Source organism: Coptis chinensis, chromosome 5, assembly GCF_015680905.1.
Source record: "Coptis chinensis isolate HL-2020 chromosome 5, ASM1568090v1, whole genome shotgun sequence".
Classification (NCBI taxonomy): Eukaryota; Viridiplantae; Streptophyta; class Magnoliopsida; order Ranunculales; family Ranunculaceae; genus Coptis; species Coptis chinensis.
The window spans coordinates 62,485,069-62,506,188 of NC_141460.1; the positions used below are offsets into that span (position 1 = coordinate 62,485,069).

Sequence of the window (21,120 nt, forward strand, 5' to 3'; positions counted from 1 at the left end):
AAGAGCATCTCTGGTAGTTTCCCAACTAATTTAGTTCTGTTTTTAAACCCTATGATGCCACCAAGTCACATCTAATCTTAGGTAAGATCCACACATAGGTACTTATACCAGCGCACACACCAGCACATAGACTTTTTTCACCCTTCGACCTTTGATAGACTTTTTTTATACGTCACTGGCATAATCAAATGCACACTTCTGGGAGATTTAAGTTTGGCAGTGATATGGCATCAAATAGGTGCAGAATGGAAATTTTATGCATGCTATATAGGAGAGTCTAAACAGGTAACACAGAAATAGAGCAGTACTCATTTTCTTCCTAGAAAGGTAAAAGAGTTTTACATAAAAAGTTGAATAACAACTAGATCCAAACAATTAAGAAATCTCAAAAACATCAGGGAAGGGACGAGTGTTTAAGTTATGTGGAGTTCTATATCATTCTCCCAGAGACAAAACATAACTCCTTACTTCATCTTTGCCTCAGTAAACAACACTTGACGATTCACCCGGTCATACTTTGAAACTCAAGCTTCTCTGTCATCTTCCGTGGATTCTTACGCTTCACATAAAAAAAAATCCGTCCCTGCCACAGAGACAAGCCTGATGAATATTGAACCACCCTTGGCCTTCCCCATTAAAACTCCTAAATAGTGAAGCCTGCAAAATCAGCTTATTGTCAGAATGGTATAGGAAAATTGTAAATTGGACAAATAAATTCAGAGATTAATGCACATTCTCAATGTGTTTTTGGGCCCTACAACTGACATTTATAAATGGAATGCCCAAAAATATTCTTCGTCTAGTTATGACAGCTTTAGGGCAATTACTTCATAAACCAAATAAGAACAAAGGTAAAATAAGTTCATTAAAATATGAGAACAAGGATTATAATCATCTGAAGCCGCTTTAAGAATGTTTCAAGACAAAGACTGAAACCAATAAAAAATGTATGACAAAGTCATATTGAAGGATAAGGACAGCATGCTCCCTCGTTTTCTTAAGCAGTATGATGTCTCTTAACCAACATAAATATAACAACAATTTGACTCATTGGAATAGCTATTCAACGCTGCCCTTCCCTTTTCGTTTTCCCAAGACACGTCTGGAATTCGTGAACAACTGTAAAACCTCTATCTATTGACAGCAGGGTGTAATTTGGCTATACTGTTTCTAGTTCTTCCCTTCACTACCACCCAACTTGTACTAACTAAGCTTTAGTAATTAGCTAGAATGCTGAGGTGATAGCCTCTATGGAACTGAAGAGAGTGGTCACATTGGAGGCAGTAAAGATATCCTTCACTCTGAGCTGCGATCTAATGTAACCTATACTTGCGCAAACCATAGAACTAGGGTCACGATTTGAATATCTTAACCTCGAATCCTAACTTTCTTCCAATAGATAAGGATAATGAATACCGGTCTACACTAATTCAGTTATGATCTTCATCAGGTCAAGAACAAACACATTATGGAACTTCTGTTAGACATACCATTTTTTATTAGAGAAACAAAAAAGCCACCACTTTATTCTAACACAGCTGTAGCTCCCAACTCCTTAAGCTTCTCAATAATAGGATTGACTTGCTCTTTCGTAACCCCCTTTTTCAAGGGTTAAAGGGTTCTGCAAGCATAATTACTCCACATCCTTCTGAACCCTACATGCAGAAGAGCAATCAGGGCATTCAGACAGCTCAACAAAGAATGCTAAATAATATATCGATTCTAGGAAACCCAAAATAAAATACAATAAAATAGAGCAGATACCAACTTCCTCAAATCATAACATCCAAATATATATCTAGAAATCTATACAGTGAGACGCGGATACCATTGGAGACATCATAGTTCTACTGAGTAAGTCTGCTTACTTGCGGGAAAGAGCCTTTTTCATAGGATGGTACAAAAGAATTTTCATCGACATCAAAAACAATTCAACGATAATTCTGGAACAAATTCAAATCCAGAGTTTATGTCTTGCTTGGAGAGAGCAATTGATGAGAAGAGAACCCATGAGAGATTTCGTAGACAGCAATCGATGAGAAGAGGAACCCATGAGAGATTGGAGAGAGGAATAGGAAACCCTTCGTAATTTGATTTTTCGGTGTTTAGGATATGGGCGTTCGATTTTTTTGTGATCCAACGGCTCAAATTTGGCTATTTTTTTGGCTGTCTACCTACGAAATGGCTTGGTTGCTGGAGTGGAGAAGAAGAAGACAGAGAGAGAGTTCTTCTCAATTTCGCGTTTTTTTTTTCGTTTCGTTTTTTCGATTTTGAAATATTATGAAATTTTGAAATTTCAGAGTTTTTGAGTGAATTAAATCATCAGATCTTGAGGTGGAATCAGACGGCTGAGGGAGTGTCAGATAAGAGTGGCAATATTAGAGTGGCACTCTAGACAAACCCGTATATATATATATATATATATATATATATATATATATATATATATATATATATATATAGGCTTACAACGGATATATGCACAAACAACTTGACGTGGTATTTGGTCCCACTCTATTAATTGGATATAGCCTTTATATTACTTTTCCTAATTTTCCCTGTAGTGTAGTCGTATAGATAATGGTGGGTTGAAAAGGCTAGGGTACTTTTCCTAATTTTCCCTGTAGGTATAGATAATGGTCGGTTGAAAATGCTATCATGAAGTTGATGAATGAATGGGCTGGTCGAGAGTCGAGACATGGCACTATTGGTAAGTAGGGAATCTGTTCCATCTCGCAGTCCTTGATTATGGATAGCTTATTTTAACGTGGTATTTTGGTCCCACTCGATTAAATTGGCTATAGCCTATATGGTACTTTTCCTAATTTTCCCTGTAGTATGATAATGGTGGGTTGAAAAGGCTAGGGTACTTTTCCTAATAATCCTGGTAGGGAGTAGATAATGGTGGGTTGAAAAGGCTAGGGTACTTTTCCTAATCATCCTGGCAGGGAGTAGATAATGGTGGGTTGAAAAGGCTTTCATGAAAGTTAATGAACGAAGAGGGAATGGTGTAGACATGGCAACTATTGGCAAGTAGGGAATATGTTCCATTTTCCACTCCTAGAATCCATAGATTATGGATAACCTACACAAAGAGCATGGGCCATAGTAGTGTCACTACCCTTCTTTAATGTGGATAAATGTAACCAAACATGTGTCACTTGAAATCTTGAATATTCCCAATTGCATAACAATCAGTACCTTGCAGAAAAATGATGCTTCCCCTCCATTAAATTTTTTGCAGAACCATCATCAGTGCACATTATAAGTGGTAAATCTCAGAATTCCATTCACAAACTTTTACCAGCTTTAAATGCTCATTGGCCCATAAAGGGAAAGCAAAAGGAGACTCAACTGATTAGTAGTACTCTTGCTCCTTCATAGTCAAAGTGCTAAAGTGAGAAACCCAACTCAGAATGTTGTCCGTGTTAAGTTTTCATGGAGTTAATTATGGGCTTCCTCTATGTGTCTCAGGGATCTCACATCCTCTAGCTCTTTCTCTTGAGTAAGTTCCCATGAATTTTCACAGTAACCCATATGCCCATTTCTTACTCGTTGTTGTGTTTGTGCAGAATGGCAGATCATGATCTGAGAAGGGAATCCATAAGAAGGCATAGATCTCAAGGTAGAGAAAGATTTGAGAGAATCTATGTGTTGAGGGAGTTGAAGGTGATCAAAGAAGAGGAAATCTCAGGAGATCTGGATGATTTGTGTACTAGTTTAATGGGTTGTACAGCAAAAGCTGCTTAGAACCTTCCTTTTTACATCATGGAATACTATCTATCTAGGAAAAGCACCTGTATTGATTATGTTGTATGTTTAGTTTTGTGGATTCATGTGTGATGCTTGTATTTCTTTGGTTGCTAGTGCTTTTATTAATTCTTCTTGTTGTTACTCGATCACTTGTACATATCTATCAGGTATCCGTATGCTATACACCCGTGTACGTATTATTGGAAAATCATGCTTGAACGTAAGGGTGGAATTCGAGCTAAACAAGCCGAGCTTTACCATGCCCTCGGTTATTTCAGCTAAATATGTTAATTACACGAGCTTTAAATTGAGCTCGAGCTCGGCTCATATAGTAAATGAGTGAGCTCGAGCCGAGCCCAAGCCGAGCTCCGAGCCCTCGGTTATTTTACACTATAAATATGTTATTTGAACTAAACGAGCCGAGCTTCATCAAGCTCATTTGTTACACGAGCTTTATTTGAGCTCGAGCTCGACTCATATAGTAAACGAGCGAGCTCGAGCCGAGCTTAAACGAGCCAAGCCCAAGCCGAGCTCCGAGCCCTCGGCTCAAATTCCACCCTTACTTGAACGTATATTTGTGGAACTAGATTTTTGGACCCGTTCAACGAACGGGGACCGTTTTTATATAATTTTTTTTTTAATTTGGATGCATGAGTTCCACCATGCACTCTTCTATCAGTTTGAGCACTGGAGCTAGAGTAACTTATACATAGGAGACGAAAATGAGTATCATACCAAGTTAATAATAAAAAGAAAACTTTAAATTCATATTATAAGAGCTGAAAATATTCTAATTGAGCTACTCTCTGAACAATCGATTGAGTCCCCTTTAAGGTTTGTAGTAGCTGCAGTGACCTTTTGAGTTTTAAGTCAAACGACCAATTGTATCCACTATATGCCACCTGGCCTCTTACTTCCTTCCCCACATGACTACTGCTGAAAGAAAGTGTGCAATCACAAATGTATAAAATATTGTACCAATGAAAGTTCATGAAGAAAACACGACAATGACTTGGGCAGTAGAAGATGGAACAATTTTTTTAAGGTAATTGTATAGTATTACCAACTCTACATTTTTATGAAGTCGACTTCTTATTTTAGTTGTTGAATCAAAGCTTCAGCTTTTGTGGCCCTTTTTTCGGTAGCTTTAGCTTTCTCAAGTTCTTATTTTAGGAATTTTACCTCAGACTTCAGCTCTTTCATCAATTCAGTGCTCTCGTTGGATTTTAACTCAACATTGGAATCAAGTAAGGCCTTCACACGACACAACTCCGCAGAAAGCAATTCCACTTTCTCGGCATTAATTTATGCAATCTTGGTCGCATCATCGGCATGGCTCAATGCTTGATTATTTGCATCACTCATCATGGGCATCTCATGTTTCATTCGTTTGAGCTCCTCTATAGTGGACAGAAGGGATGTGACATCGGCAAAGATATTGGAGTCGGACAAAGCCAGCGATCTCGTTCTACCATTCCTCTTCCCTTTTTGTGTTGCATATACTCCGTGTGAGTAGCCCGAACTTCTCAATCTCAGTAGTCTCCTCCACTTTCGTTTTGAGAAACTAAAGCTTCCCAATCTTTTCAGTAGCCTCCTCAGCCAATTTCTCTGTGACCTTCAACTCCTCAAGAGCTAAAGCCTTCTCTTTCTCCATAGATGCTTAACTAATCTTTCGAGTTTTTAAGTTCCTCCTGAATCTGACTCAACTGTGCCTGCATATTTGATCCTTTCGACGTGCGAGATTGTGTTTTCTACACAAAACATAAATGTACAAAAGTATACTGAAAAATTAAACAATGAAAGACTAATAAAGTATCAGGATTGTAATAATTACTTTCATCAACTTACATTAGGTGTAAAAAGTAAAACTGATCTTGGGGATCTATGATATGAATATACATACCCCTTAAAAGCGATTAGCTTCATAAGTAATGTGTGCTATGATATTAGCATGCCTTCAAAGCTACAGGTTATTCACTATTTGAGTAATTGGTATATGAATATACATACCCCTTTAAAAGCAGTTACCTTTATAAGTTAAAGTGTGCTATGTAATCACTTGAATGGACAGAATAGACGATGTCTCTTTGTATCGAAGCCTCAAAACTAATGACTCATAACTTAAGCTACTAAATCTGGATGAGGAAAAACTACTATGGACTAATAATCTACAGAGTAATGTGCCAATGCTAACTGTGCATGTCTATCTACATAAGCTATATGACTAAAATTAATTAATTAGGTGAATGTGCTATATATTATCAAACAGAGGTAATACAATTAAACTTTATAATTGTTTAAGACGACCAAGAATCAGTAAATACATCTCATTGCGAATGTGCTATTATCTAGCGAATTCATTGTGTTGAATCACAATGAGATCATTAATTAATGAGAGTTCATACGCCTAGATATTAGTAGTTGTATATGGATAGGAACTTTCAAATTCTAATACAATTCAAGAAGGAACTCATTCTTACTTTTACAATCGGTACTAAGTCGGATACAATGGGTGCAAAGGACTTAATCAGACAGAACTTGATAAAATCAACAACATATAATCAAAGACTTTTACTACACAGTTTACATAATCAAAGACTTTTACCACACAATAACATAGTAAACACGAAGTCATTATACTATGTGAATAACTTAACACCACTGACAATAACATTGTAACAATCAACAATCTCAACATGACATATTTTAAAATCAAAATAACTAAAGAGTAGAAAACTCCAATTACAAAATTTTGTTTACTCGCTTAATTAGTTATCGTAAAAATAATATGACAATTGACAACCTCCCAACTTTAACTGAATAATGGAACATAGCAGATTGCAGTTAGCATAGCAAAATATTAGAGGCAACTTAATGGCCAAGACCATTGGAGGGGTCTATTGAACCCTCTCACAAACGATATGCGGGCATACCTCCTTCACTATGCCGCCTACTCTCTTTATGGTTGGTTTACAAACCCACAATTGTATGAAGTACAAAGTAACTAAATACTTATACGCAACTGCATAGCAATTAAAATTGCTATTTAATCTCGATCCCAAAAGTTGAAAAGTTACATATACATTAACTTAGTATAATGAGTTATACTACCCATGTAATGTTTATTTGATAAACAATAAAACAATCAGCTGCTTTGGGTTAGGTTATTATATGGTTAATATTGCCTAGCTATAAGTTAATTATAGTATTATTGGTTGGTTAATTTAATATGTGAAATAACTACACCTGTTGAAGAGGCTTGGAGCGATAGAGAAGAAGGATATAGAAGCAAAACACTAAAGAGGAAGGAGAAAGCCTACGTGCGCCTTCTGTTAGTATGTTTGAAACAATCAAACAAAGGGATTTTTCTGAGTACATTTCCTAAATATTGTTTCTGAAAGATTGTTTCCTATTTGAGTACAACGATTGTTCCTAAGAGTTAAGAGTAATTCGATCAAATCTTAATTGTATTATTAATCGTGGACATAGCCAAAGTTGCAGTAGAAGAAAATATAGGTAGAGAGGAACACCTTGTCAGCTGCATTCAATAACTTATATCATAAATACCCTAGAGAGTTTTTTCCACTATACATTCATTAGAGGGGCAAAGTTCAAAATAGCATCATCAACCACACTAAAAAACATTGCTAGCAAGTCTAGCTACTGCTTGATTCGTTACCCCCTAACCCATGATGAATCATGTAACTGCTAGCTTCCTACTTATATATTTTACCATATTAAGACAATACCAAGGTGCATGTCATCTGCCATTAACTATGTCACGCCCCAAATTTCATAATGATTGATTACCAAAGACACATGACATCTACAGTCATTATGAAACTCGGGACGTGATCGGACCAACTAAGCAAAACCCAAACTAAACAAAGACAGAATAATCTTACAAAATTTTTGGCAGAGTCTTTTCTGTATTTTCAACATTTCATAAACTTAAATCCTGTCATAACCTAAAAATCATAACAATATAAATATCCCAATTACTTAACCGTCTCGATGAATGCCAGAACAGTTAAATAACCCTTACGCCTCGAGACAATTTAGTTCATTCCCTTAGAAGGCATTAGTTTCTCTAGTGCTACTAAAATGTACTAAAAACATTGTATAATTTACATCATGATTGTTAGTTCCTCTATACAGTGTGAGGCGTCCTTTTATCAAAGTTATTCAACAAATAAAATAGATTTACCTTGTCCAAAAATCTTTATATGGTAATCCACCCCCTATAAAAATGTTAGTATACTTACCATCTTGCAAAGCATATTTATATTGAGTTTGAACTAACCTCCACATTAGTGCAAATCACCTTCAAACAACCATTAGTGCCTGCTTCCCTTGCTTATAGTTCTCCTACTGAAAGCATGAATTTCATGAATCTTTGTCAATCTGAAGAAGTCTATATACTTAAGGTCATAGGATCAAAATCACAGCCATCTACATGTATGCAATTTCAAATTGTAACCAAAATAAATGTAAATGATCGAAATAGCAGATGAAAATGGTGAAGGAAAATTATCACAGGAAAATATTTAGAAAGATAACTTTCAAGCGAAGAGCAAAGTACTTACACATTTAAGTTAAAGAAATTAAAGTTGGTGTGAAGAATTCAACCCAAATGACAATTAAACAGAACTCTAAGTCTATAAAAGTTCCGAGTATCCAAAATCCTTAACTTAACCAAGTATCAAAAGCTTTGTAGACTTTTGGTATGCATTGGGGGTTACACTAAAATTACAAAAATTAGGTGTTTCTACAACGAATTAATCATATGCCCTATAATAATACATGTGATTTGCATAGAATATGTACTTAATGAAACATCAAATAACTACACAAATTAGTATTTAACTCAAACAACATGCAATGAAGCATTGCTTTCTCAACGGTGGGAGCATACCTACCAAAGGCGATTATGCTTGGGTGATTCTAGGCCCTTTTGAACACTTTCACACAATTAACTGTTTGTTTTCTAGAAAAAAAGAGGTGAGAACACGAATTATATTTGTAATAAAGCATTTGACATTTTATACTTGGACCTTTTCACTTTCTTCAAGAATTCTTGCAACAAAAGATTTGTAATTATGAGTTCGATGAAGAATAACTCAATCAGTGTACATTTGATTGTGTTTGGACTTTCAGGTGAAAACAAAACACATAAGAGAAGATTACTTACTTGTGAGTACATACCTTCCAGGGATGGATTGAGATAAATTGCAAAAAATATGTGACTAAATTTTGTCTTCTATGGGAGAGAGAAGAAATTGATACTTGCTCTTTAACTACGGGAGAGGTAAGTTTCAACGCTAAACCTTTGCATTGTAAATATAGTAAACTACTAACTAAGAATTCAAATATCTCGAAGCTTGTAAATATCATTGAAATAGTTGCTACTTTGACGACATATTTACACTTTGTGGAACTAATAAACTACAAAAGTAATAGGGGGAAAGAGACTTATTATTTTACTTTATAGTACATCAGTTTTTCACTCTCTTTTAGTTGATTTGTGAGTATTTTTTTTTTTCGATAAACACAACTCTAAATTGATTCGTGAGTAACAAACTAAAGGGAACTCAGCATAATGAGGAAACACTTAAAGAAAAGCTAAAATTATTTACATTTACATTAAAAATTATTTACAATATTCATGACAGCTATCTACAGGGTTGCACCTGCAGGTTAGAGGTTTCAATGGATGTAAGTTGTACTATAATATAAATATAGATTTCGTGCCCGTTCACTGAAACTTACACCTTACATCCATTGAAAGGTGTAAGTTTACACCAAACATCAAAAGCTTTTGGTTCACCTCTACATGTCCAATGGTAGCATTGCTTCCCGTATTAAAGGTAAAGAATAATATATTCTAGCCAAGCTCAAAATCGTTCATTTCTCAAATGTTTTCTTTTTCCAATATAGGTAATATCGGCTAAAAAAAAGGGAAGGAGCTATACATTTTCTTTTTTCATTTTCTGAAGATCAGTTTTGAAGGCTCTTAGATTGGCTGCTCGTGCTTGTGCTTCAGTTGAAGGACCCAACTTAGAGGGCTTCCCTTTCCTAGTCACGGCCTCTATCTTCCTCTTCTCCAGACTATCTTGACCTTTTGATCGACTTCTTATCCTTGACTAACTCCTTTTACCCTTCCTTAACATCCTTGACGATGATTCAAAATATGGGGTAACATGAGAAAATATGGGGTAACATGAGAAAATAGAAATCATTATGAACTAAAAATAATAATAATGTACTACTCATTAACCGATTAATCACCAGACCATCTAAATCGCGCTTTATGGAAATCAAATACCTGAGAACCGCGCACATAGTCTATGTTTGCCTGTAGACTTGCTTGATCAGATGAAGGCTTACCAACACACCAAGTTTTCTGCAAAGCCAAAAAATTAGATTCTGTTTTCTACTTTTATTATTGTTGATGCTAATATGATTTTGAGAAGGAAAAGGGCGTAGAGTTATTGTTGAATAAGATGGAGTGATCGTTAGAGAGGGCAAGAGAACAGCGAAAGGTTTTTACTTATGTCTATTAATTTGAGGAGGGCATGGTAATTAAATAATAAAAGAATGAGAAACTAACAAATCTTGGGAGGTGTTTAGAATTTTAATAAGTGTCTATCATTTCCAAGAACGTATAATTAGTAGTAGTAGGATTTAATGACCCTCTTTATTATTTGAAGCCAAAAGTTCTGATATGGTCAAGTTATTTTATTAAGTAGATGGTGAAGAAAATCCTTCCTAGCATGGTACACCATTCAAAGGAGTAATCCAGCTTGCATCTTGGTAGGCTAATAGAGTGGGACCTGATTTTATGAGCAATAGTTGTCCATGGGGCACACTTGATATTTGGCCAAAGACATTTGGGAGAAGATATAGAGTTATGTATACCTATCTAAATGGGATCCATTTCATATTTTAATTCCCATCCAATTCCAATTTAATGTTAAGCTCAACTCAAAATGCATCAAGTTTTACCTGCTGTAGATCCCCGTGTTTAAGCACGTAGTACCGATGGGTATAGAGTTAATCCATGCCCACTGTCAACCCACTGCAAAAGTTATATGTGCCTACTTAAAAATGGCAGTGTACAAAGTTCTTTGAGAAGTGGAGGAAAATAGAATGAACCTTACCTAACATTTATTATAGCCTTAAAAATATGGTAGAGGACCTTAACAACAACGGAATAGCTACAAACCACATGAAGTGCCCACTGCTAGACCCCATAACTTACAACTTTATGCACTTCTTTTGGACATGCTATTCCTTACTTTTTACTAAGGTAATATAAAAAAGTTGTTGAATTATACCTAATGGAGGTTGATTAAACGCTTGATCTGCGCTTCTAACATGATACTTTCTTATACTGTAGTATGGATCCAATATTAGCCTCTTTTATCGTTTCTCTGGTGATTCTAGAAAAAATACCAACTGGAGCAGCTAGACAAAAAAATTACAACTTTCTTACCCATAAGACACCTCTTTTTACCCGAGTTTCATAAAGATATGAGCCCTAACATGATACTTTCTTATATCGTTAACGTGGTTAATCTATAACTGGACCATGTGTGTCTTACCATCTACTTTATCATATGCGGCACAAAAGCTACTTTAAGCTACAAATGGAAGTATTTTAGAGTCACAATTTACCTACATGTCAGTGTCATAATTTGAAAATAGATTGATTGCAGAATCAGGGAGACCAACTGATTCAAGTTGTTTTCCAGAGTTTAGTCCGTTGAGCAAGTGCCCCACTTCCTGATAAATGATAGTGGCTAAAGATTAGGTGTGTATATCAATTAGTAAAAAAAAATAAGAAAGGTCAACTAAATAGGCTAATTAAGAAGACAACGCGTGGAATATATATAATTTGGACAGAGAAAAATTAAAGTTAGAAAACCACCATCCCAGAATTCTACACGCAAAAAAACCACTTTGTTACATAATATTATAATATTATTTGGAGACCAAAAACCAATTTTGGAGGTTTATAGAAACTGCTTAAAAATTCATTTGCACATACAAAAGGGATTAAAAAAATTACTTATTAAGCCAGGTGATGAGATGGAAAAAAAAAAAATCTATCGAAAGCTTGACATAATGAGTTAGAAGAACAATAGTACGGGACATAATGAGTTTGACTCGTCCACTTATCCCAACAGAGAGACATTTGAAAGACATGCATGGCTGATATTTTTATATAATTACCAGAGAAGTGAAAGGAAGTGGAAATTGAGAACAAATTAAAGTACAAATATCAACATAGATTTGAATTATATATCTTGATCCTTTGTGTAGGTTATTTTGTGACCAAGAACCCTGGAATGTATCGAAAACATCCTAGCTATATATAAATCAAATTTCCTCATACAAAGAATAGATATAGGGAAGAGAGAAAGATAGTGTAACTTACATATCAGTGTTATGAGCTTTGAGAGAGGCGTAGTGGTCTGGTTAACAGTAGAGAAGAGTATTTCTATCTAGAACCACCCCACAACAAAATCACACATAAAAAAGATCTTTAAAAATAGGTTTTCAAGCCCGGTAATTATATCGAACTACTGCTACTTAATAAGAAATAGTAGAAACCACACAATCACATATGCTACAAAAGATTCATTACGGCTCAATAAGTTGTAAGTCCGTGGCGTGGACTTATTTATACATACCATGGTTTAAAATCGCCATACCAACTGATCCAAACACGAATTCTCATCCAAACAAAAATACATTCATAAGCAAAGAATATTATATTATATTGGAAAAATACATTCATAAGCAATATATAATATATATATATATATATAAACAATTAAAAGAAGATGGACTTGAATGCAAGCATGGTTACTTGCATCTCTACTTTTATGAAGGAAAAAACCAAAGACCAATTATCCATTCTAATAATCATTGGTGAAGGACATGAGATTGTAAAAGATGAAAACGATGTTGGGATAACAAAGTAGGATATGAGCTCTCATAAAGTAGTAAGGAAATGCAAATACTATTTATTCATTAAAAGTATCCAAAAATATATTTAACATAGTGTAGCATGCTAGAGAGGTTTCGTTTAATTTCAACTGAAAGTCATATCTTTGGAAAAAGAAAGAAACAATGTAACACAAAACATGGAACATGACATTCAATTATAAAGGGGCCAATAGACATAAATCTTAAGCACGAGCGAAATAACATAAGATAATAGAATCATATTATGAAGATCAGTATATGTATCATAAAACAAAAAGGTACTTAAGTAATAACAATATCTAATTAGTTGTCTATTTAACTTTTCTTCACCTGTACAGGCTAGAGCAGGAAACTTTACGATCCTTGAGCAATATAATAATAACTCATAGTAATACCATGTTTAAGGATGGAGATTTGTGGTTTTGAAGGGGGGCCGGGATACTCTGTTAAACAAATTAACTATGAAAAAGATTTTGTAGGGATTAATATTAGTTTCTCCATTCAAGAGATCTATTATTATTATTATTTACTTTTCTATTGCTTCCAACTAAGTGCAAAAAATCATCATAACTTCACACCATAAGGTACTCCTAGTAAGTCTTACTGAATAGAAGAACATATATTCTTACTCATATGCAAGTAATTGTTTGCAAACTTAAGTTTGGACGGTCGAGGATATCATGGCTAAATTGTTCTTAAAAGTGCGAGCTATATAATTTGATAAACAAACAGACTAAATTAGGGTAGTAGAATTCATACCCCAATATTGTTGTGCTCCCATAGCTTATGAACACCATAATCCATTGCCTGCACAAACCAACCAAAGAACAAAATAAACAAATTATTTAATTAATTAATCACTTCTAGTTCACACCATTATTTACCAGACTCCAAATTATGTCACTGATTTTTTAAAAAACAATATGGATAAGTACGTCATATTTTCAATGTCAATCTCTGGAAATTTGCATGTTATGTGAAACGTTTACAATAATCCCACAAACTTCATTATTGAAAAAAAAAAAAAAATCCCACTAACTATCTTATTTTCTAGAACTAAGTCACTAACATAGACCCACTGTTCATGCATTAATATGGATTTTGGGGTCACGATGAAACTCTTAAAAGGAAGTATGACTCTTAGGTCTTAACATTTTCTCTAAAGCAAGATAGGGACGAAAATCAATATCTAATCTGAATGAGACATAATTTGTCTTAGTATCATTGAGTCTGATTTTGTCAAGCTCCCATACAGCATGCACAAATTCAACCGCCAGTATTAGAGATGTGGATCATCACTTACAGAGAAGAATAGAAATAAACGGTAGTCACCACTTCTCTCTTGAGCTTCCTGGTACCCAACATCTAATTTCTTGTTACCATTGGGTGTCTTTGCCCGCAACAATCGTACTTGATGCTCTTATGGATATCATCCTCACTGTATGATTTAATAATGAAAAACTTTGCTACAGTATAGTCCAAACGAAATTCTTCCCTGTTATATTGATCCCAATCTAGAAATGCACTCATATCTTTGTCCTCATTGTTAGCATCTGATGAGATGCTTTGTCCCCTCACAGCTAAAGTGACCAGTAAACCCCCTTTTGGTTCTTGAATCCGACTCTTGGCCCTCTGCTCATCTCACTAAACCCATCCACATTATCATTGCCATATCCAAAGAAGCCACCGCCTCTACCCTTGTTCTTGTATGTACTTTGTATCAATACCAAAGAACCCACGGCTAGTCGGCTATTGATCCGCGGATCATAACCATTAGCTCCAAAGCCTCCCGTTCTAGCAAGAGTTTCCATATTGGCCATAAAACCTATTGCTTGTATAGGTTATGTTTACAAATCCAGGAGTTCCGCCCAAACCACCTGTCATTATATATAAGACACTCATAATGTGTAGTCTTCAACCATTTTTAGCTCCACATGAATCAATAGTAGGTTATGACATACCGAAAGGTACAATGCTGAATGCTGTTGGTTAACCAATGGGCTCTTCACAAAGATTCCAAGGTGTGGTCAGAGCCGATGATGTTCAAGCCAGAGCGGTTTGAAAAAGGCAATGAGGAAAATGATGGAATTAAGGGAGATGGCTTGGCAATGCGGACAATGGGAACGATGTTGGGTGTCTGGATTCAGTGCTTGGGAACGACTTAGGGGAGAAATGGTGGATATGAGTATAGGTGAGCGACGCCCTTAGAGGCCATGTATAAGCCAAAAGCAGCTCTACTTAACGTCCTTTCTCAAATTTGAAGTAACGGGTGTTTGGTAATAAAGCTCAACGCTAATGTAATCTTTTCTGTTATCCGCAAATAGGTTTTCATAGTTGTATTCTCATGCAGTAGAATATATAAACTCCTGTGTTCGGCACATGAGAAGTTTGTATAGTCCTTCAAGCATTCCTGTTCTTGCACCTCAACTGCTTCTTCGTGCTGCTGATGCCATTTTTTTTTTCTCTCTCTCTCTCTCTAAATTGAGTTGGTTCTCTCGTTTTTTCTCTCTTCTCTTTTTCTTCTATGAAGAAAAGGTGATGTGGTTTCAAGGTAGAAAGAATTTGTTTAGGGCCGGCAAGATGTTTGGTGTGTGGGAGTTTCTAACTTTTGGGTTTCCAATTTCTCCGGTAGTTTGGAGTTTAACGTGTTTTTGGCCTGTTAATTAAGTCAGGGAGATAAATATAATTACTTGATGGAGAAAGGAGATTTAAACAAATGTAGGGAGGTCTAACTAATTATTAGCACCTCCTCATTTTTAGGAGCCACTAATATTGCTCGGAGTGCAAAATAGAGCGATATAGTGAGGAGAGAGAATGTGCGCGAGCTTTTTTATATATATATATATATATATATAGATTAACAGTTAACTCCAATAACACAAACAATGCAATGCAAATTTTAACAATTTTAAACTATATATATATCCTCATTCTACACGCTACTACCTTCAAAGCCCAAGCCCATTTGCAAGTGAGAACCACCACTATAAAAGCAAGGGAGCACCGAGTGGAGCTGGAGGGCAAAAGAAATGGGAAGCAGCAGCGAAATAGAAGAATGGGAAGCAAAAGTAAGAGTATGGCTATCAGTACTAGCCGACAAAAAAAACGTGAACGTGAACCAAATCGAAGCCTGGATCAATTCGAACCAAGTCAGTTTGCCTCAACAACTCCAATCCTTACCTCGTCCTCAACTCTACCAAAAAGTCTTCCTCTTAAACAACTCCATGCAACTGCAACTACAGCAAAATCTACAACTATCACTTCAGGTCTCAACAAACAAACATTCTTCTTCTTCTATTATATTATATTCTTATTATTATTAATCTATGTGTATTTTTAGGAGAAGTCAACAGTTGAACGTCAACCGGCTCGTTTTCAACGTACGGATCAGTGGATACCAGTTTATGCATGGTTAGAGTCATTGGATAAAGATGAAGTCGTTAAGTCCAAAGAAATATCTGATTGGTTAGATGATAATCCTAGTGTTAGGGATAAGTTGTTTTCTAGACATTCTCGCTATCATTTGATGCATTATGTTCAGAAATGTCATGTTAAGATTTTGAAGAGACGCGGTAAACTGCCCACCAAGGTATACTTTATATTTTTCTCATTCTTAATTTGTTTCACGTCTTTATGTATCCAATTTGTATTAGGTAAATATTTTTGGGGAAATACATGGAACTAACATTAGGGAGTGTGGGATAAAACAAACAAGGGGATTGATTTGGACAATAATCTCCCTATCGTAGAGAGGGAACATGAAGATGATCGTGTTTAGTAACCGACTCTACACGAGTGCCAAATAACACGAAGCGTCACAAACCTTACCCCTCCCAATGATACTTTACAAACAAGTACATCACAAAATAAAAACAATGGGCAACAGCTGTAATCACTGTCTTAAGCACTGGACAAAATATAAAAAAGATAACCTGCGGGGACCTTATAACTGAAATGGAGTTCCAGGATACTGTAAAGAACGAGCGCTCAATCCGCTCATACGTGATAGTGTTTCTTTCCACTGAAGCTCCAGTCACAGGTTTCCACAGTCTGCACTTAACTAACATTATCCTTTTCTTTTCATAGGGAAGCGAGTCAGTGCCTAGGGATAAGTTTGCGCCCCAGTCTGTGGTAGCACCACAGGTGATTTTACTGACTCAACAATTTTGACTTCTTGAGTAATCTTAACCTACTGAATTGGTTTTTGTTATTAATTAAATGGACTACTTGAGCAGGTCTCACGACCCTCCTCTGCACAAGTTCCCGCAAAGGTTAATCACAATGTTGTGCCAACAGCTGCAGTTCCTCTTTCAGGTATGATTCTTTACTTTTGACATTAGCGTGTATCTTGATAGACAAGTTCGTGTGTTTTGATTTTTGTCAGTCTGTTTCTTAACAAAAAATTTTCTGTTTTACTGTTCTGCTGTATTACATGAAGAAGAGAGATCAATGTATTTCCGAGAATTTTGTTTTAAGAAGGTGAAAATGGTCGTATCGGATCATAGGGTAGCTATAATTTCTTTTGAAGGCCAATGGATTTGCAAGAACTTGCCTTGAATTTGTGTATTTTGTCTTGCAATTCTCCTTCACACCCTTACTACTGTGTTGGCACATTAAATACCCTATCACCTCGCAAAGCAATATATACCATATTTGGTGTCGGTACTTTTAATGCCTAATTAACAGATAATTGCTTTGATGATTTCCAGTTAATCGCATCAAACTCTTACACCACTGTTCCATATTTCAATTCACCATAAAATCTATAAATTGCATTCTAAAACTCTTATGTTATACGTTTGCGCAGTATTTTTAAGTATATAAAAAATCAATGTTTGTGCAGTATTTTTAAGTATATAAAAAATCAATGGCTACCACATTCCTGCCAAGACACGATGTCATTATGTAATACAAAACAATTGAGGAACTTACACAAACATGTGTTATAGTCAGTTCAGTGTTTTGATATATTGCTTTGTGTTATATGAAAGAAAGAGAAAAAAAAAACATGGTTTCTCAGGATCTGGAGTACAAAACCTTTCATGAGTATATTTCAATATTAAATAACCAAGTGAGGTAGTGTTCTTTTTGTTAGGTTTGTGAACCTTTGCTCTTGATCTGTTTTTCGGTTTATTAGTTTTGTAATGAAAAGTGTAGGGAAAGCTCTGTTGTTTCGGGAGAAACCAAAGCTATTGGTTCGAGAGAAAGGGATCTGTTGGTTAGGCATTTTCCTTGGTGTATTTAGCATGTCTTTAGGCTTGCACTTTGGTGCTTCAATCTTTTCTCAAAAGGGATCCTACTGATTATATACTCCTTTTAGTTACCTTGTGTTGTACTGGTGCCATGTTACATGGAACAAACATTTCCTTGAGGGCTCGGGTTCATATTAGGGGTGCAGATGGATATGTTTTGGTTCGGATATGCCTATTACTGAATCCGCATCCGCATCTGCATCCGACGGATAGTTGATATTGCAAATCGAATTCGAAACTGAATATTCAATCGGATAACGGATAATATCCAATCCGACTAAAACTCCTTTCCAACAGCTTCAATGACCACAAAAATAAATGGAAAAAAATCCCATCAGATAAAATAAAAATCAGATCTATAGCGAGCTTCACTTGTACTACGAATTAGCTCAAAACCCTTGAAATCACAATGAAATGAAGTGATATCACAGTGGAAATGAAGTGATATCAAATCCCAACTCAGATCTGGGGTTTTGATTGAGAATAAAATGGCTCTAAAAGGTTGAGAAAGTGAGAATGAGTAGAGAGATGGAGGAATAATCATAAAAGATTGGGGAGGTTACCTCCATAGAAGCCTGAGTGGGAGTGGGAAGAATAATTGAAGATGTAGTTGATGGCTTGAATTGGTTTTAGAAATAGGGTTTCATAATATCTTATAACGTAAATTTTCATGAATAACCCTGTGCTATAATTATAAGACAAACAAAGCTTTACTTTAATACTTGTGCCCAACCTTTTCGAATCGGATATCACGATATTTGAATCTGTATCCAAAAGCTTATCAGATGAGAAAAACTATCTGAATCCGATATCCGAAAATTTCGGATAATATCCTATTTTCCGGATACGAATGCGAATCGAATTCGGATTTTCGGGTATCCACTTGCACCCTAGTTCATATGTATTCCGACTTGGAATCGATCCTGCCTCAGCTTTTTCCAGTTCTTTTTGTACTGCTAGTTTAGATCAACATTTTCTATCTTTGTACGAGGTTATTGTTTAAGTTAAGGGCTATGCAAATATTTTCGGACTTAGTATGGAACACCCTCCGGTTTGTAGTCAAATATTGTAAAAGATAACTCAGACGTATCATAGTTCCTGAGTACCTTAGTTCTTCTATGCTGGATTTGCTGAATCCAACATTTCTCACCCATGTTATTTCTGATTCATGCATTCTTGTTGGCAGCATATCTATTTTTTAATCTGTACAACAAGATACAATATCAAGATATGTTATTAAGATATTGTTGTGATGGAGGTTATCATCATCACCAACCACGACCATCTGCTTATAAACGTGACTAGGACAAGATATCCTTGACATCATGATCACGGTAGTAGCTCTCTGTTTTGGACATTATTGGTGCATATGGGAAGCTGCTATATTTTCATCTATAGTACCCAGAATCCCAGATGCGGTCACAAGGAGCCTGTTTGGATAATTACAATCACACAGCACTTTGCTATTGTCATTTTTGTTATTGTATGTTACTTAAATATCTCTAATCACAAAACAAATGAAATAGTGTTGAAAGTTTGAGGATATAATGTGACTACAACCAGTATATGAGGTAGAAGTCTCCTACAAGCATTGATTCATATGTTGGTACCGTATCCTATTGAATATGAATATGAATATGTTGGGCATATTAAACCATCCAGATACTGTAATATACCTATAGGTTGAGTATCTGTCTTCTACGGATCGAAAAACAAAAAGGAAAAAAAAAGGATGAGCTTCTGTCTTCTTTGGTTGATTGAGTGCATTGTTTCTGGTCGTGCATTACAAGTAACAAAACTTATGCTCTCTTTTTTTTCAGGCACCTCTTCAACCAACTTGTTAAAGAATAAAGATGTGTCGTTAGTTAGACAAACTGATGAACTGTTTAGATATCAGCTGTGAGTAAAACATATACCTCCTTTCTCCCTTGTTCTTTATTTTTCTTCTGTTCCCAGTTATGACCTGATTCCTGACTGACATTTCTTTTTCCCATAAATGCAAAATCAATGGTTCAGTTTCACGGAATTGGAGAACCACCTTAGCAGCCTGTTTTCAAAACATAAATAAGTAAAAAGCTTTCGGGAGGTCCGAGTCAAAACTCTTTCTTGGACAGAGATCTGGTGGTGGAAAGATGTGTCAGAAATAGTTAGTTACATGCATAGAAGGGGCCACTGCTTCAACTTACAGCTCATAAAAGTATAGAATACAAGGAGCCGCATCCGCATCATCAGAATAAAGTGCTGCTTTCTCGAAAATTGAGTATTGTATCCGAAAGAGAGGCTGAAGCAAGAATTCATTTGGTTCCAGGTCAATGGGTCAGGAACAGCATAAGGATTTGGTTGCAGTATTCACTCTGGAAGAGCCCTTGGTCTTAAAGGGGAGGAAGCATGCAATAGAGCGAAATCAAACAGGAAAGTGGGATGGCTGACTGCTGGTACTGCCCGAGCTGGCTTAATGAGCATACTGAATGTGCCATCTATGCCTGAAAACGGCCTAATTTGTATTTGCACATCCTTTAAATATTAGGAAATTTTCTTCTCTTTCACTGCTAAAGTTAATCTGGTTAGTGGATTTTTTTTTCTTTTGTATTGAATTGAACGTGAAATGATTAATTCCATAAATTGCTATTATTTATAGTTATCATGACTTTTTGAATTGTAGCGTTGATTTTTATTTTTTGAATTTTTGCTGATTTCATTTACTTCCTTTAAATTTCTCTCTTTCTGATTATCAGATCAAAGGTATCTTCCATTCTGTGAGAGAGTACATATTTTCTATTGAGAAGGATATGAAATTCTTCTGAATATAGCGATACTGCCCCAGCGTTGATAATCACTGATAGGGTACGAAAGATAGAAACTGTGTCCTTCTTTTAGTAATCTGGGATACCCAGGCCAAGTCCCTCTGTATGCATGTCTTGCAGTTAGTGCACTCAAGTAATTGAAATTCCGTGTTTTCTTTGAAATTGTGTAATGTGCCTGGCATCTTCTGAAAGTTTGTCTCCATTGGTCTAATGTCTTATGCATCCTTGAAGAGTTGTTAATACTTAATAGAATCTATAGTCGGTAATTGGTAATTTAGTATGTGTAAATGCACAAATTTAACCAAGGCTATTTGAGT

At 35.6% G+C, this 21,120-nt stretch overlaps 1 protein-coding gene and 3 long non-coding RNA genes across 4 annotated transcripts; 2 read left to right on the forward strand and 2 right to left on the reverse strand.

Moving 5' to 3' along the window:
• Positions 1-286: 286 nt before the first annotated feature.
• Positions 287-2,225, reverse strand: LOC147498259 (uncharacterized). The gene is made up of 3 exons (XR_015194253.1): positions 1,869-2,225; positions 1,491-1,655; positions 287-657 (listed from the first exon to the last, which is right to left on the reverse strand). It is a non-coding gene; the product is annotated as an uncharacterized LOC147498259 (long non-coding RNA).
• A 931-nt stretch (positions 2,226-3,156) lies between these two features.
• On the forward strand, positions 3,157-3,894 carry LOC147498260 (uncharacterized). The gene is made up of 2 exons (XR_015194258.1): positions 3,157-3,505; positions 3,573-3,894. It is a non-coding gene; the product is annotated as an uncharacterized LOC147498260 (long non-coding RNA).
• Positions 3,895-9,767: 5,873 nt separating this feature from the next.
• On the reverse strand, positions 9,768-11,571 carry LOC147498261 (uncharacterized). The gene is made up of 4 exons (XR_015194254.1): positions 11,435-11,571; positions 10,759-10,831; positions 10,079-10,156; positions 9,768-9,924 (listed from the first exon to the last, which is right to left on the reverse strand). It is a non-coding gene; the product is annotated as an uncharacterized LOC147498261 (long non-coding RNA).
• Positions 11,572-15,697: 4,126 nt separating this feature from the next.
• LOC147498262 (ribonucleoside-diphosphate reductase subunit beta) lies at positions 15,698-20,655 on the forward strand. Its single transcript, XM_086560318.1, has 6 exons — positions 15,698-16,013; positions 16,088-16,336; positions 16,834-16,890; positions 16,983-17,061; positions 19,820-19,898; positions 20,016-20,655. Exons 1-6 carry the CDS (start codon positions 15,777-15,779, stop codon positions 20,065-20,067), a joined length of 753 nt encoding a protein of 250 aa, XP_086416444.1. The 5' UTR covers positions 15,698-15,776; the 3' UTR covers positions 20,068-20,655.
• The last annotated feature ends 465 nt before the right edge of the window (positions 20,656-21,120 follow it).

What these genes read in the sequence shown, in the direction of transcription:
- LOC147498262 (XM_086560318.1), top strand. Translation starts at nt 15,777, where the DNA reads ATGGGAAGCAGCAGCGAAATAGAAGAATGGGAAGCAAAAGTAAGAGTA. An exon ending in GCGGTAAACTGCCCACCAAG is followed by an intron (nt 16,337 to 16,833) that starts GTATACTTTATA and finishes TTCTTTTCATAG; the next exon opens with GGAAGCGAGTCAGTGCCTAG. An exon ending in GAACTGTTTAGATATCAGCT is followed by an intron (nt 19,899 to 20,015) that starts GTGAGTAAAACA and finishes TCAATGGTTCAG; the next exon opens with TTTCACGGAATTGGAGAACC.